We start from the raw sequence: 18,073 nt of genomic DNA, 5'->3' as shown, positions 1-18,073 counted from the left end.
TATCTTGCACAGGCTCAGCGGCCATGGCTCACGGGCCCAGCCGCTCCGCGGCATGTGGGATCCTCCCGGCCCGGGGCACGAACCCATGTCCCCTGCATCGGCAGGCGGACTCTCAACCACTGCGCCACCAGGGAAGCCCTGGGCCAATATCTTCTTAATCTTTATTTCAAAGTTATCTAAGTTCACTTAAAAGGCAGAGTGAGGAGGCATGTGGACTGAGAAGAAAACAAGTTCAAATCTCTTTATTATAGTATTCTCAGAAATGAAAATCAAAACAAAGAAAAATAAAGACGAGTGCTAAAAAGATAATGGCACATCGCATAATTTCTCTCTGGTTTCCGCTTCTAAATTCTTTATCTAATTTAATAGAAACTGGCACAAACCTGACAGGTCAGCAGTGCAATAAAAAATCTACATAGTCATTAGAATAGGAGAAAACGGCAGTCTCTCAGCTTCTTTCCTTTTGCTGTTTTTTTTTTTTATAGATTTGCATTTATAGTCAGACTTCCCTGAGTGAAAATGTAGCCTGTATTTTGACATGCAACTGCTATGTGGTGAGAAATAGATGTTTAAAATTAGTTTTAAATGTATTTATCTATTGGTACAGTATTTCAGCAAGGTGATTCCTGAGCTTTTTTTTTTTTTTTTTTGCGGTACGCGGGCCTCTCTCTCACCCTTGTGGTCTCTCCCGTTGCGGAGCACAGGCTCCGGACGCGCAGGCTCAGCGGCCATGGGTCACGGGCCCAGCCGCTCCGCGGCATGTGGGATCTTCCCGGACCGGGGCACGAACCCGTGTCCCCCGCATCGACAGGCGGACTCTCAACCACTGCGCCACCAGGGAAGCCCTCCTGAGCTATTTTTAATATATGTCCAAAATATTGTTCACTCCCCTTATTTTTCTTAGGTGTGTTTACTTAATATCTTTGAAATGCTAATGGGATGTAGCTAAATAAGGTTTAGAAACTTCGCTGAGATCTTAACTTCACTGGGTGGCTTAATGTGCTTACTGTTACTCTGTATTACCCATGCTTTGGAGGCTTAGAAAATCTCACAACACTAATTAATTTTAAAGGCATGAATTTCTTGGGGGAATTTTCTGCATAATAGGTTTCCAAGAGGGAAACAAAATTCAAGGACACATTTAAACAACCTTCCTGAAATACAGCATCCGTAGCCTATAATTTTGTTAGGTTTATACGTTGAATATAGGGTGTTGATAGAGTCAGATTACACACTTGCTCTTTAAAATCAGTAGTATAATGAATATTTTATAACAATCCTTTTACTCAGAGTAAATAATAGATAATACAACATACGCACATAAGTTTTACAAATGAATAAAATGTGCTAACTATACTATAGGAGAAATAATAAAGTAATTTGTAATGAAATAATTCACAGTTCACTGTAAAAATCTTCAGACAAAACTTTACTAGAAGACACGATGAAGTAATCAAATGCTTGCAACTGCTAAAAGGGATGTTTGGAATTAATGAAATAAGACAGAAGATTTGCAAAAAGTCAGGAGCAAGTGAAAGTTCAGAGGTTAGGAAAACATTAGAATAAAAGCTAGAATATTCAGTTTATATCAGAGCCACGCAGAAAACACTTTAACATTTTATGTCAAGTCATTCTAGGTTCAGATAATTATAAACAGGGGCTCCTTCCGTATGCACATCCCAGGGAGATTGTGAAATTTGTGCAGGATGCGGAACAACTTTTCATTGTGCGAAACTGTCTGACATGTTGGAAGACGTGTAGGTTCCCGGGCCCAGGGCCTCTAAATGCCAGTAGCTGCCCCTCATGCTCATTTATCAGCACAATACAAACGGCCCAACGAATATTCATAATATCCTATAAGGGGCAGTGCCAACTCAAAATTTTAAGAACCAAACTGACTTTCTGCCCTAGGATTAAGTTTTTCATGGTAACTCAATACACACACACATTGAATTCACATTGTATTTACATATACACGTATGCATTTCCTATGTTTTGAATCAGAGTTAAACTTGAAAAATGATATAAATAAACGAAACCATTTATTGAGTGTAAGCATGAATCATTACATTGTGCTGTGAACTGCAACCCTTATCTCTAAGTGTCCTTGTTCCAAGTAGATTCCTTCAGCATTGCACTGATGAAGTAACTCAATATTGCAAAGCACTTGCTCTGAAAATAACACTCACCAGCATTGGCTTTTTTCTCATAGGTATTTCAATTTAGTAGAGGTTAACAATGAATAATTTCACTTAACATTTTAGCCAGTGCTTTTCTGAAGTGTGAGAAGTACAGAGTCAACAGATGAGAGCAGAAGCTGAGTCAGGGGATGGTATTTGAGGAGTTCATCTATACAGTGCAACAGAATCTAACTCTTAGTACTTAGGTAGTAATGGATTATTGATTCACATGACAATCTGTTAGAGTGAGCCCAATAAAAGAAATGCAGAAGCATAAAGTGAATAAACACTTGCCTTTCAAGCCGAGGAGAAACTCTGAATTAGTACTAAACTTGTATTCCAAGTATTCACTTAGTAAAACAAATAACAAGAGATGAACATCAAATACCAACCAGTATCTCTGAACAGGCACATAGAGCCCTAAGAGTTTCAAGTCAGTGGAGATAAGCAACAGTGGAGGTGATTTGCAGTCTTTGTGATATTTTGTGAAGGCAAAAAAACTGCAAAAATGTTCCTGACACAGCCCTGCACCTACAACCTGCACCATGTGTGCCTTACTAGGCTTCAGCTCTCTTATCTGTAAAATGGGGAGAATAATTATTCACACCTAGTAGAGATTTAACAGGGCAGAATGGAGGTTGATTTCACAGAATGCACAGCCCATGCTAAGTGCTCAATGAACATTGGCAATCGTTACAATAATTATTGTTCTTCACATGCTATGTATTACTATATGTTCCTAAGGGTTCTCTTCCTACGTTTCTTGAAATTATCTTCTTGAACTAACATTGTGTTCTTGACACTAACATATGGCAGTAGCATTATATTCATTCTGCAGCCCCATGAGGGAAAACAAAGTTACTAGACTGCATTTTTCCTCATGGATGAATATTTGCTTATGCCATATTTAACCAATTATATCACTACTGGTTGTTGAGTTTCACTGGTTATTGCTGTGAGGGATAACACTGATATATCTACCACTTGTTGAGGCCACTGCCTTCAAACTGTGTTCCATACAGCCAGGTGTCTTTGTAGCTGCTAATAAACCTTGGGAGGGTGAGTGAGGAAGATGCGTTTACTCACCAAGGCAGCTCTGACTTCCTGTACATAGGTTTCCGTATAATATTTTATTTGAACAAAGGGATCCTTGGCTAAAATGTTTGAAAACTATTGCTTTCCAGATCATAGTTTCTCCAAGCATGGCACAAGAAGCACAGTATTTGGTGTAATGTTAATATTTGTAATATGGTAATACCTATAGTACAGTTTCTAGCATGGTGGCAGATACTTTCAAATTGGGGATTGGGGATACGAATGTGTGTAAGAAATTGTCCCTGCCTCTGAAGAGTTTACATTTCAGTGAGAAAGACAGGTATAACCAAAGAAAACAAGGTAACCAAGACAAAGATTTTAATGAAGAGCTTTGAAGGCTGGAGGATGACTCAAACAATTGTGCTTTGGGAAATGAGGCAACTTCTCATCTAAATGGTAACATCTGAACTGGTTGAGTGATTAAAAAAAAAAAAAAAAAAAGAACGTGTCAGGGTTAATTGGGTAAGGGAATCCAGGAAGAGAGAAAAGCAAAGTGCTGGCTGGTTTTGAGAGGTTTTTTAGGAGGAGATTTCACAGGACTTAAATGAATGCGGGTATGGAATTGGAGGTGCAATAGATGAGGGAGACAAGGATAATAGTGAGATTTCCTATCTGAATAGCCAGGGGAACGAGATGGTCCAGGGAAAGCATGGAGAATAAGATTGCAACAGGATTAAAAATGGAACCCTGGAAACCATGACATCTACCACTTCAGGGAAGGAAAGATAATGAAAAGGGAGGACCAGTCAATGAAAGAGAATAAGGAGGGAAGGAAGCAAGAGGAGGAAATGAGAGTAGACTCCTGGAAATCAAGATTTTTCAGATGATGACCGCTGGTCATAATGACGACACAGAAACATCTGACCAAATGAAGGTTGACAATCACCCTCATAATTGTGCAAAAGGAAGTACCTGGTGACCCTTTTAATAGTACTTGACAATGCAGATCAGAGCAGAAGAAGCTGAGTTGTTAATGGAAGTTGAAGAAATAGATGTCAGGGTCTAGGTTATGGTTTCCAATCAGTTTGATGTAGATACGAAGGAGGAAGTGAGAATGGTGGGTGATGGAGGAGGTAAAGGAAGAAGAAAATCTTAGAGCATGAAAGAAGGAAACTGACATTTCTGAATCACCTACGATGCGTAGAATTTCACTAGGCACTTGCAAATATGTGGACTTTTTTGAGCATACCTGTAGGCTAAAAGGAATGAGGGAGTAAGAAAATGAAATTACAAAGGAAAAAAAGAAAATTAGACGTGATGGGAAGAGGAAACACCAAGAAGGAATCTGTCTTTCCTAGAACAGGCATCCTTGGAACGTGTTTAAAGAAGGCAATGCTTGAATATTTGGCTGCAAAGTTTCTGGGATTTTCTCAATTTGGGTGTCTGACCTGAATAGAGGGCTTTTCTGAAAGAGAAATACACTTGTTAAAAATGACAACTAGACTCTAATAATAGCTAACACTTATAGGATGCTTACTCTGTGCCAGACACTCTAAGCACTTCCTATGCATTGATGCCTTTACCCAACTACCCGATGATGGAGATATTATTTTTAACCCCCATTTTATACCAGCAGAAACTGAAGCACAGAAAGATGAAATAATTCCCAAGGTCACAGAGCTAGGATGTAGCAGAGCTAAGATTTGAACCCATGCAGTCTGTAACCAAAGCTTGTGTTTTTAATCCCTGTTTAAACTGTCTATCCAGTAGTATTTCTGCACAAATCACATAACTACCCTTAGCCCACTTGCTCTTATTCTAGACTCAAAGTCAAGTTCCGGCTATTTGGTTTTCTGCTGTGCTTCAGGAAAGTTGCACTTTACTTCAAGAAGCTCATGAATATCAAAACCTTAATCCCAGCTATTTGGATGACACAAGTTCATGCTTTACAAACCAACCACGGCCCTAGTCATATTAAAATCAAAGTTGCAAAATAAAGAAACATTCTGAAAAACCTTGTCTGCTTCATTTAGATAACAGTGTGCAGAACGAATTGAAAGATAAAAATGCTCAGCATTTACCATTTCCTTTTCCTTTTTTTATTTGAAACCCCTGTGGTGTTGTGGATGATATCATCGGGCAATTTGGTTTGAATATGCTCCGTGCTGGACTCTGCAGATTACCCAACTAATGACATGCACACTCCTTGCCACTGTGACACCTCTCTTTTCACAAGTGGGAATTTCAAGTGACAGACTAAAGCTGTTTGCTATCAATTTTGCAAAAAAACACATCTGCCAGAGAGCCAAGATTTAGTTCAGAGACGGAAATCAATTAATATTCTAATTTGTTACCTGTCATTAGCATCACCGTATTATGCCAAGTCAAAAGTGATAACCTTTATATAACATATGCTCCTAAAGGAATTTGATTTAGGGATCTGTTTCATTTCTGTTGAGTGTTGCTCTCTGTGTATAAATCCCAGTAGAAATTTCAATTACACGGGCAGTAAAAATTGTGATGGATTAAAATGAAAGTGTAAAATACGCCGTTACAATATTTATCATAAACGTGCATGGCTGTATTTATTATTTAGTTTTCCTAAACTTATTTACCAAACTGTTTAAAAATTTTAGGTATCTCAGTTGTTTCTTCCCATTAAATCAAGGAGAGAGGCCAGCAACATAATATTTCTAGAGGTGTTACCTAGATCCTCTGGCATTCTATTATTTTAGGTTGCTGGTCAAAAGCAAATCTCCATGGAGGAAGGCTGATTTCCCGGTCTAATTCTCAGTGCCCAAGGAAGAAACACAGGTAGTGGCTTGGGAAGAAGGAAAGAAATAAGATTAGCCAAGGGAAAGAAAAAAAAGAAGGGAGAGTTGCATAGATATTTTTTCCCAGCTGATTCTTTTCCTGCTGATACACAGGGAGGAGAGTATAAAGTAATAGCTGGCACTAAGTGGAGAAGGCTAAATGATGGAGTTATGACTATAAATATGGAAACAACTTGTTTTTTCAATGTGAATGACACAGTCAAGCATTGAAATGATGCTTTCTTTGGTGTTAGAAACTAAATTTAAAAAATTTATTGTAGTTGATTTGCAATGTTGTGTTAATTTCTGCTGTACAGCAAAGTGATTCAGTTATACATATTTATACATTCTTTTTCATATTCCTTTCCATTATGGTTTATCACAGGGTATTGAATATAGTTCCCTATGCCATACAGTAGGACGTTGTTGTTTAAATTTTTTCATATGCTTTAAATTTTCAGCATCTTAAGGCCTGAAAATCTAAGAGTGGGTGGTTCAGGATATAAGTTAAATCAACATTGATTCATTCATTAATTCACTCAACAAACAGATATTGAGTGCCCCGTATATATTAAGGATCACCAGGGATGAAACTATGCATAGAACAGACCCAACTTCTTGCACTCATAGAGGTTACATTATTTTGGAGAGAGCCAGAGCAAGTGAACAACAGATAATAAAATACATAGCATTTCAGACGGTGCTAAGTGATACAGTGAGAAATAAAGCAAGGGAGAGCAAGGGAGAGGACAGGAAATGTTGGCAAAGATTGGGTGGGGTAAACGGGTTAGAGTTTTAAATAGCATGGTTGGGGAAGTCCTAATTAAGAAGATGCTATTGGGTGAAGGCCTAAAGGAGATGAGAGAATGGGTGTGTGGATACACGGGGAACATTAAATCTCACTGCCATTGCTTCTCATATTGTTTACTCTTCCAGAGAAGGAAATGGTGTTGAAGACAAGGCAGAATACGCGTTTGATTTGGTGGTGTCCTTTTCTATCTCTGCTTCCCTCTAACACATTTCTTTTAGAGCAAGCATTTCGATAAAATATTCAAGTGAGAGTTTGCCCCCATGACAGATGCATTTGGCTTTTGCCCTGTAGTTATGACTTCAAAGTCATATCAAAAGATACCCAAATCTGTCCATCAGCTCAGCAGCAGAGCAAGGAAGAGAACCTGAGAGCCTGTGTTTTCCATCCTAGGGAATCGCTCTATTGGACCATCTCCATCTTCCCTAGGTTATGGAGCTTCATGCTGGGAATGGAAATTACTGACAACTGAGCTAAGAGTGTCTCTCAGATGCACTTGGATTTGCAATGTGGACATCTGTGGACAAACAGATGAACAAGTTGTTAATTCCTGGGAGGATAAGAAATTGATTCCCTGTAGTTTTCATTTAGTTTCTCAATGTCCTTATAGAATAACTCTTATAACTTTGGTAAATCTCTCATCTAGATGATTGCAACAGCCTGCTTTATCTTCTGTCCTTGCCCCTCTAAGCACATTTTCAACACAACAGCAAGAGTGATTTTTAAGAAAAACCTATGTCAGATCATGGGATACCTCTGCTCAGAATGTTGCGAAGCCATTTTATTTCACTCGGAGTAAAACCCAGCTTCCTTGGAACAATTCACTAGGCTCCATATAACAGGGCCTCAGGTTTGTCTTCTGCCATTCTCTACCTTGTGTTATTCTACCGAAGGCACACTGAGCTCCTTGCCATTCCAGACAGATTCTTGCCTAAGGGCCTTTGTATAACACAGGCTTTAGAACTTTCTTCCCTACTTCCTCCAGGTTTCCTTACAAAGGAAATCAGCTCAGATAATCCTAAAAGATAATAACCTTTTACCCTCTACCCCCTTCCCTTTCCCACTTACTCTCCTTCTGTTTCCTTATATTATTCACCATTTCATGATGTACCATAAACATTTGCCTCCTTACTGATTATTTCTTTTCCCCCACTAGAATAAAAGCTTTGTGAGGGCCAAAACTTACTTCCCCAGAACCTAGAGAAGTGTCTAGCGCATAGTAAATGTTCATCTCTGAAGAAAAAAGACAAACCTGTAGTTTATGATTTAAATTAAATGGCGCTGGTTGGACCTAGTGCTATACCCACACAAATAAACTTAGGTCCAGGTTATTGTTTCTTTCCCAATGACAACAAAGAAAATGTTAAAAAGTGTGCAAAAGCTTTTGAAATAGTAACAGATGAGTGAAAGAAAACCACACTTGTAATAATGGGAAAGTACATTTTAGCTATTGCTTAGGAATAATCTTTACAATGGAATGATTTCATAAATACAAATCTAAAATACACAACACATAAAACGTTAACATTCTCTGGAGAAAGAGACACTGAAGAAGATTAAAAAAAGAGCCCACCTACGTTAAACACAAGATAGTTTGTTTTATAAATTGGATTTTCATTTATTAAGTATATTTAAATCCTTAAGAAGAATATTCCATTTCCAAGAATATTCCATCTTATTTTTGGAATACTATCATTCCAATAATAAAAAAATCAAATGTCCGCTTAGGTTAAGAGGAATTCTTTTCCTCCCAATGGGTACGTTGATTTTCAACCATTTATTTTTACTCAAGTAACAATATACAATACTCACATGGAATTTTATGCAACTCATTCATAAACTTTTCCTTCAGCTTAGAAAAGCCATCCTCCTTTCCTTCCCCAGGACTGGCTGGCTCTGTGGCATTATTTGGTAGAACAGTCGCAGCAGTGGTGATTGGCGGGGCTGCCAGGGCCTCATGATGACTCTCGCTCACCATTTTAGGTTCAGGTGAAACTGTGAGGGGAGGGAAGCAAAAAAAAGAACAATTCAAAATGGTTTAACTGACCCCACATCAGATCTATTCTAGAGATGAAAAAACATCAGAGGGCACATCTGCTCTCTGGGTAAATAGCCTGTCATTAGCATATTACTTTATGTTGGTTCATGAAATATTTATGGAACCACAGAGAAGGTTCTTCCCCAGAAGGTAAGACCAGACATAGTTATTGAAAGCATTTTCTCCTAACAATAAAATGAAACTGTCAAATCTATTAGTTACTTATACAGGCAATTACTTGCTATATAGATTTAACTTTTTAACCCATATCCTACTGAAATGTCCATGAAACAATTGCTGACAACATACATGCTCTATACTCTAAATGTTTTGCGTTTCCGAAAAGGAGAGACCAAATATTTATATTGGAAGTGTTGATAAATTATAAAAGATAGCACATTCAAAATGTTAGTAAATTTTAAAATGGGTGTAAGGAATACTATTGTAACACTGATACTCTAAGATTCCTGAATGTTATACAGAAATTAGTTCTTGAATCTCATTTATTGATAGCATGCTTTCTGCCCAGTTATTTTTTTTTGACATTTACTGTAGATAATACTATGATCAATAATTCACTTGTCTTGGGGGGTGAATTTTTTTTTTAATTCTTTATTGGAGCATAATTGCTTTACAGTGGTGTGTTAGCTTCTGCTTTATAACAAAGTGAATCAGTTATACATATACATATGTTCCCATATCTCTTCCCTCTTGCGCCTCCCTCCCTCCCACCCTCCCTATCCCACCCCTCTAGGTGGTCACAAAGCACCAAGCTGATCTCCCTGTGCTACGCGGCTGCTTCCCACTAGCTATCTATTTTACATTTGGCAGTGTATATGTGTCCATGCCACTCTCTCACTTTGTCCCAGCTTACGCTGAATTTTTGAAGCCACTGTAAATGTGGCGTGATTGACTATATAGACTAAGGTGCTGATGATAAAACATGACTTTAATTATTTCAGTTTATTTAGTTTGATTATATTATTGAATTATATAATTAATAATATAAATTATTAAACTTATTCAATTATTTAAAATGTTATCTTCAAAATATTTAAAAAAATGAATCCTTAAGGTAGTCAGTGAAAAAAATCTTAGCCTTGAATACAGAAAACAGTTCTAGTTTTCTTCACTAGCTAAATGAAGTTTGACAAGGCATTAAACTTCTTAATTAATACATCTTTTGAAATATGAAGAATCAAAACCTGCCCTGCCTAGATTTTTCTTAGTACCTGTGAAGTGCTGTATAAATGTAAGGGAGGTCTTCTAAAGGGGTACAAATGAAGTCATATTCTCCAATCTAAACGTATTCTGGACTTAAATACTTTTACTGTGTGATGTAAGTTTTCAGACTGTGCTGGTGAGAGTGGACATGATTTGGGGCAGAAATAGATAAATACAAATAGGCCTGGGCCTAACTTCACAGTCTCAGCAGGAAAGTTGATGGACCCATAAAGCCCTTCTGAGTTGCAAAGAAATGGAAATAACGGGCAAGCAGATAAAGGATTTTTATAGAATTCAAACCTTCTGTGCATTAATTACGCCTACTTACATATTTAGTGAAAGTAGGATAATCTCAAATGTATGGGATTTATTAAAATCTTAATCAAAATCTAGAGACTTTGGGTCTCCTGAAAGGAGATCAAGGATGAGGCTGCGATACATAGATAATCAAATTTTATAATAGATTAGTTCTCTTTTCAAAGCTTTGAATTTTTCAATAGTAGCCACTAATACAATCCTAAGGGGTAGAATGAGACAGATAGGGGTTCAGGGCTTCTCTGTTCTTGAGTTTCTTCATTTGTAAAAGGAGAGTAATCATACCAAGTATGTAAAGTTTTAATCCATGCAAAGAATTTAGCACAATGTCTGGCATGCAAGTTTGTTCCTTCTATTGATTAACTGATCAATCGACTGATTGATCTATCCCTCCCTAATAGCATTTGGCAGCTCAGACTTTTCCAGACTGTGAAAAAATTTTATTTTTTCTAACTCAGGGTCACTTTCCAGAAGCTTTCCCTGATTTTCTGATTCTGTTTAGCTTTGGCTCTTGTCTCCCTGCAAAAATCTGGAGTACTGTTCGCACAACCTAGGTGAAGCTATCGATATTGATGATGCCTTCACTCATATTTCATGTGACTTAGCAAGACTACAATTACACACTCACAAACACATACATATGCATAAAATATCTGTGTGTATTAAAAAATGAATTTGTTCCTCTGCTATGAGAATCACCAGATGCGATTATCATTACTTATCTCCACAGGATAGTTGAGGATATTTGAGGAATTATGGTTTGCTGTGGGATTTAAAGGAAACGATTGTGCTAAATAGAATAGCTAAATACAACAGTGTCATCATTAAATTAAAGGTATATTGTCTGTTTCAGCTCAATTTCCGTCATGTTCTGGAAGTGGGATATCATTGCTGGGACGAGCCTGACGTTCGGCCGCTCCCTCCAACTGGCTACACAGTTGTTTATAGCTTTTGTGCACGGAGATGTTTGGGTCCTTTCTCTTGGATTGTTAAATATTTTCAAATTTTCCAAGTTTATTTTGGAATATATATAAAACATTTGTATATATAAATTGAATGATCTAAAAGGCTTTGGGAAAAATAAGGCTTTTATTAAACAGAGTCAACATTTAGAAAAGGCACTTGAAGCTTACGTAGTATTTGTTGTTGTTGTGAAGGAAGCAAAGAATGTTTCTATAATTTCCAGAAAGAATCCTCTTCGGACATAAGGTACAGTTTGCAAGGTGTTTTATCAAAAAAGGCAAAATCTATAAACTTGGAACTTACTAGCCAATGATATTATCCCTACCATTTCTGATTGTTTTAAAAATCAAGAAAAGATTATGTAAGAAATATACAGACAGTGCTTCTTTTACTTAATGTATACCACTGTGAAATTAAAGGTCTTTCACAAATTATAAAGAGATAATGGGCAATTAAGGATCTAATATACTGACAAAGAAAGACCAATTGCTGAATTTATTTTCATTCCTTTATATTTTGAGAGATAGTGTTTGTAAATAACAAAACTAAGAACAGTTACATGGCTCTCGAAAATGCATATTTATGGAAATAAGATGCTTATCAAGAAGCATCATTTTGCAGGTGGAAAAACTAGCTTATTATTCAGTCTTGACTAATGTGATGACTTTATACTCTCTTATGTGCTTTAGTGCAGGTGGCATTGTTTGTTTATTTAGTAAAAAAATTTATGTTCTACTCAAGTCTTGATAAAAAACAGCCAACAGTTATTGAGGATCTGCTAAGTGGCTGAGATATATGAAATCATAGAGTTCTCACACCATTCTCATGAGATAGGTATAATTAGCACCCATTTTACAGGTGAGGAGACTAAGGCATACAGAAGTTATGCAATTGGTTCAAAGACAGATAGCAGTAATTAGTGGAGTTGAGATTTGAACCTAGGTGTCCTAGCTACTAGTATAAGGGACTTGTACGCTATGAGACTAAAATCTAATAAAGTAGTGGGTTTTTTGAAGAAGTTTTGGACTATGACCCTTAGTAAGAAGTACATTGTATTGTGCTCCAGTATACACACTCTCCCCCTATATGTTAAATATGGAACACATTTCACATAAAGAAACTTGCCCTTACTATGTGTGAGATATTCTGATACATTCCATTCTATTCTGTTCTGTTTTAGTAAAAAATTCTAGTTATATTTATTAGTTTCACAAACAACTATTGGTTTGTGACCTACAGTTTGGAAAATCACTATGCTAAGGGACCTGTTAAGATACAATAACATTAAATGAGGCTAAGAAAAACTAAAGATGCCATTTATTAAGAACCTACTATGTGCCAAAATGCTGGCATTGATATTCAAGTATAATATCCTCAATTCTCATTACAACCCTGAAAAGTAACTTATCATATTTTACAGGGAAAAAAAATGGTTGTGGAGAGGTTAAGCGATTTGTTCTACACAGATTTAGCCTGATCCATAGTTCCTTCCACTAGTCTATTCCAGTAATAACATTTAAGTATTATGAAACAATTAAATCAGCACTGGAAAGGTATTTATGATTTTCTTTTGAATTGGTTTAGCAGTAAATAGAAAATACAAGTCATCTTACTAATAGGAAAGAGACTGCTTAATTTTGAGGTATAGTCATTGAGTTTGTTAAAATGGAATTTAACATCTTGAATATGCCAAGAGAAATATTATTGAATAGAAAAATAAATTCCCGCCTAGAAGAAGGTTGGGTACAAAGGACACAAGCAAGCAATTCTAAAAGAAAGAAATGCAAATCCCTCCTACCAAAAAAAAAAAAATGTGTTTAATTTAACAAATAGTCAAAAAACTGAAAGTTAATATGTATTAATTGTAAATGAGGATAAATATAGATGTGAAGGTGAGGATACAAAAAACTTGGCAATGGGTAAAGACCATAGTTTTGAAAAATACTTTATCGAGGCCAAAGTAAGAGAACATGTTAAAAGCTGTAGAAGCACTCATTCTTTTTCTAGGAATTCACAGTAAAGAATTCATTTAATATAAGGATGTTTGTAGTAACTTATTTATAGTATTAGAAGACCAGAAACTACCTAACAGAGAGACTTAAATTGTGGTAATCCATAAAATAATGTTATTAGAATTATTTTAAAGATAAATATTTACAAACCTGGAAATACATTAGAGAATTAGATGAAAATGCAAATTATGAGACATTATATAAAGTATGTCCAATTTCTCTAGATAAGATCTTTTGTATAAAAGAGGTTGGAAAGATACACTTAAAAATGTCAACCCTGTGATAGGATACTCTTTTTTTCCCATATGTTTATATTGTCAGTATATTATAAACCTGAATTATTTAAAATTACACAGAAGAAAAAGCCTTTAAAACTGTTTTGCTCTTGAGAAAACTATACCTTCCAGAAAGAGATTTCTTAATACCAGATTAAAAAAAAAAACCAAACTTTACGATGTAATGTAAAAAGCTAAACTGCAAGAAAGGATTCAGCTGCATATCTAGCAAATATAATATGCAAAATGGCCACTGATTAAAATAGAATGTAGAAGAAATTTTAAGGTATCATAAAAGTTAATACATTTGTGGTATAAAATGAGGAAAATCAGGATTTTTTGTTGCCATGACAACTCCCCTCTGTCCCTTACATTTATTCTACTTAGGAGGACTTTAATTATGTCTATCTCTAGGTCCATAAATTGATATGGATTTCTTGGATTTTACAGTGAGATAGTCTATCATACTGCATACACATAATGATTTTTGTTGAAAGAACTATTTCCATCTCTATTTAAGCATTGTACTTTATCATAATAGCATGCAAAATTAAAGAGCAAACAGGAGAAGAAGGTCAAAGAAATATTGAAGAATATATTATTACTAAGAAAAAGTCTTTGAATGCAGAAATGCCCCAAACTGAAAGTAATTCTTGCAGAAATTATTACAGAGTCCAGGAGATATCACAGAATGTATTATAAAGTATTTTTGAGATGAAGGGCAGAATGTAGTCATTTTATTCCATCAGAATTTCCCTTGACCTTCTGTAAGTGTAGGTGAAAACCCTAAGAAGATGCCCTGTGCATCCTTCCCTCCCTTTCAGGAATGAGGCCCTCAGTCTCAGGGCCCTCTGACAGGTCACAGCTGAGGAGTCTCTCCTAAAGAATCACCCTTGGTTAAAGGGAACTGCTTTGTCCAAGGTTAAACCCACTTCCCCAGGGACAGCCCACATGCAATGACTAGGATGCTGGTGTAAAGGCACGTCCCCTTGCCTTAATTTGGTTAATCTCTGAAGACCCCTGTAGGATCAGCTGAAGGTTGTGGTAACTGCATCTTGCCTAAACCTTGCTTTCTCCACTCCCTTACATGAAAAGCATTCCCCAGTAAGCTACCTCTGACTTAGAGCAGCTTCCCTGGGAATCCCACCTATGATACCCACTCTGAAAGATTTTGGGGGGAAAAAAAAAACAAAACACTGTCAAAAGTTTCATTTAAATTCTTTCCAAACCCAAGGATCCTTAGGCAGTTAGTGACCTCTAGCAGCATGATCAAAATCCTCTATGAGTTTGCAAATGTTGCAATGTCAGGCTTGAGGTGTAGCGTCTCTTTGGTTTAAGATAGTTTCTCTTGCTGGAAGTAGGAGGACAGCCAGAGATTGTATGGTCCCTGTCATGGCAGGAGAAAGCTGACTTCTGGTGTTAGTCCCAGTAAAATGGAGAGAGATGAAAGGTTGTTTATCAGACCTTGGAGCAAATGGAAGCATAGCACGCAGCCTACCTTTATGAAACCATAAAACATACAGGCTCCTGAGCCCTTTATCTGCAATCTATTGATTCAAAATAGATCTAGGTACCTCCAGATTTTACCCCTTTATCTCATCACAAAAGTCTCCTAAAGAGGTGCAGCGAGAATTCTGCTTAAGAGTATGGTTCTCAGCCAGTATCTCTCATAGATGCCTTTGCAAATCAAATACAAATGGGCCTGCTTAGCTTTACTTTGCAAAAAGAATCAACATTCCTCCCCAGTCCTACAAATATCACAGTACAAACCCTGAAGAGGTGTAGAGGTTATTATGCTGAAGGTGTCTTTGGAAAAATGTGAGGAGGGAGGAGTACTGAACACTCACCAGCTGCATCTCCTAAGAATCCCTTAGGAGATACTGAATGACTGGGGTATGGTCGATATACAAAAACTGTACATATTTAATGTGTACAACTTGATGAGCTTGGAAATAAGTAAACGCCCATGGAAGCCATCACCATGGTCTCCCATTCCTGGCCCCATAGAAGGTGCTGTTACGTGTTCTCTGTCCCTTCTTCCAAGCCTGTCTCTCTGCAGCCTCCTACAGCTATGTTGGTTTTCCTTCTCCTATCTTTCTGCCCCCACCCCCGCCCCCGTCTCTCCTCTCCGATCGACATCCTCCTGCTCTCCTTAGTTTTGTCTTTTCTTTCTTTCTTAGTTTCTTTTCTTCCTCCGAAGGGGAGAACCATACTTATTTACTGCTATGTCTTACTTATCATGTACTGGGTACTTGACGCATGTTATGTGTGTCTCCTGAGTGCTGCGCCTTGTGTGCAGTCAGTGAAAAGGAGAGTAAGATGCCAATTCACACCATTGAGACAGCCCCTGAGCTTCTCCTGGCTGCCTTTTCCTGCCATTATGGAAACTCAAACAGACCCCAGGATGGCATCTCTTGACACCAATAGTGGTAAATTACAACTCACAGTTACCTTCCTGACATAGTTAGATAACTGGAAACACTACTCTGATCGCCAGGGAGCAGGTGACAAAGCATGTATAAGGAGTAAACTGTAGGACCAGGAATTAGGAAATCTGGGTCCAAAAGGAGTAAGCAGAGAGGGGTACATATGTTAGGGGCTCCAAAGAGCAGAATAGCAACATTTGTATTAAAAACCAGAGGTCAAACTTTCAAATGCTCAGCTACTCCTACTAGACTTTGGAATTGACTACCAACTTCTGGTTTTCATATTTTCAGTGTGAATTATTTCCTATCTTTATCTTATACAATTTAGTTTTCCAGATTGTCCAGTGTTTACCCCCTTCCATTCCTGTCTCCCCAAGACAAGCAAAAGCAGTTCCTCAAGATTTCTCTTCCTTAAAGGTGGAAGGACACTGGCAATAATAAGAATTCAGTTATTTTCCTGTCTTACTCTAATTTTCATTGTTTAAAAAAATAATAATGTACTTTGGCAAAAGTGTCATTATTACTAGGGCTTATTTCCAAGCTGGTCCAATTTGTTCAAAATCTTTGTATCTATTAAAATTTTTTTTCAACTGTTTTTTCTTTTTTTCTGAGGAGAGATCTGACTGTGGATCCTGTAGATGGTGGTGGGAGATGTACTTAAGATGTGAATGCCCATCCATAGCCCCTTTCCACTGAAATTGTCCTGCTTACAGACTCTAATGATGGAAAAGAGTCCATGTAGATTGCATGATCGCCCCCCAAGAGCCATGGGCACAGCAGATTTAAGGAGGTATGAGTATCTGATTCAAGGGCACCTCACTTAGATGCTGGCCTGAGGCCACTGACACTGTTTAGCATGAAAAGGTGAGTGAGGCCAGTGAGATTCTCTCCTTCAGGAATTGAAGCTATGAAATACCCTAAAGAAACTGAAGCATAGAGAAGAGAAGAAACATGCTCATTGTCACAGAGTTAATAAGTGGGGGGACCAGGGCTCCAAATGCAGCTGATCCCAGGGCTCAAATCTGTGACCACCATGGCAGCCGCATCCCTCTGGCTGTCCTGCTTCCTTTGGCTTGGTTTTCAGTTCTGAGTTTCAGTACGTAGTATCTTGCAATACTAATATTGATAGTAATCTGAGTATCTGTACCTTGTAATCAAGAAAGCACGATTAGAAGTAAAACCTGTGTGGGTTCACTAGGCTTAGTTGTTCCTGGGCTATCTGAATTTATAGCCAGAGGTGGTGAATTCTGTTACTAAGTCTGCTCTGCATTCATAACTGGGTATGTGTGTGAAGTGAAAGAACTGATGATGTAGAGTGATGTGGGACCCCTGTTGTGTAGGTTTAGAAAAATGCCATGGTGACTCAATGATAGTGGAGAGATTAAAACATTCAACTGTGAATACATTTTTTTTTCCACATTACATTTTCCCCCATGTTTTTACACCTCTGAAATGAGGTTTTATTTGTCTTATAATACATGGCATCTCACTATCACTGTCAGCCAGGCCTGTGCACACTCAACTGTCTTCTTATTCCTATTGATATCCCAGGAACAAATCATTTAAAGGCCATTTGAGGAAGGGATCTGAATCCTGGCTGTGTCTGAAGCTTTCTACTGTAAGCTTGTACACTGAAAACTAGCAGAATGGGAGTCAAACAGCTTGGAAGATTTTAGAAGCACTAATGAACAATATTTAAAGAGATGCTTTATCCAACGCTATTGATGGCACAAAGGAAAATGGTCTGTAAGAAAAGATGGGCATCATCAACTATGAATTGAGGACAGATTTAGAAATCTTTGCAAGTTATTAACCCATCTCTTTTATTTTCCTCGTTTGTATGCACAAAAATGACACAAAATAAAATCTAAGTAGGTCAATGACCTTTCAGTAAGTACAAAATAAAAATTCAAGTAGGAAACCATTTTTGGACATAGTTTAATTTGCAGCATTTTTTTCTTAGTGGTATATAAAATCATGCTGC

General features: G+C 37.3%; 1 protein-coding gene across 1 annotated transcript in view; it reads right to left on the bottom strand.

Annotated features, from left to right (window-relative positions):
- Positions 1-9,723, bottom strand: part of SYT1 (synaptotagmin 1) — a 194,144-nt gene extending 184,421 nt beyond the window's left edge. The window contains exon 1 of the mRNA XM_022559918.3: positions 8,649-9,723. Within this exon, the coding sequence (XP_022415626.1) occupies positions 8,649-8,814 (166 nt within the window). The 5' untranslated portion in view covers positions 8,815-9,723. The remainder of the gene's footprint in view (positions 1-8,648) is intronic.
- Between the last annotated feature and the right edge of the window lie 8,350 nt (positions 9,724-18,073).

Source organism: Delphinapterus leucas, chromosome 11 (genome assembly GCF_059928025.1).
Source record: "Delphinapterus leucas isolate spDelLeu-1000000601 "Yukka" chromosome 11, BTC_Dleu_Yukka2, whole genome shotgun sequence".
In the NCBI taxonomy this organism is placed as follows: domain Eukaryota; kingdom Metazoa; phylum Chordata; class Mammalia; order Artiodactyla; family Monodontidae; genus Delphinapterus; species Delphinapterus leucas.
Note: the sequence above shows the minus strand (reverse complement) of the source record. Positions and strands in the feature narration are given on the sequence as shown.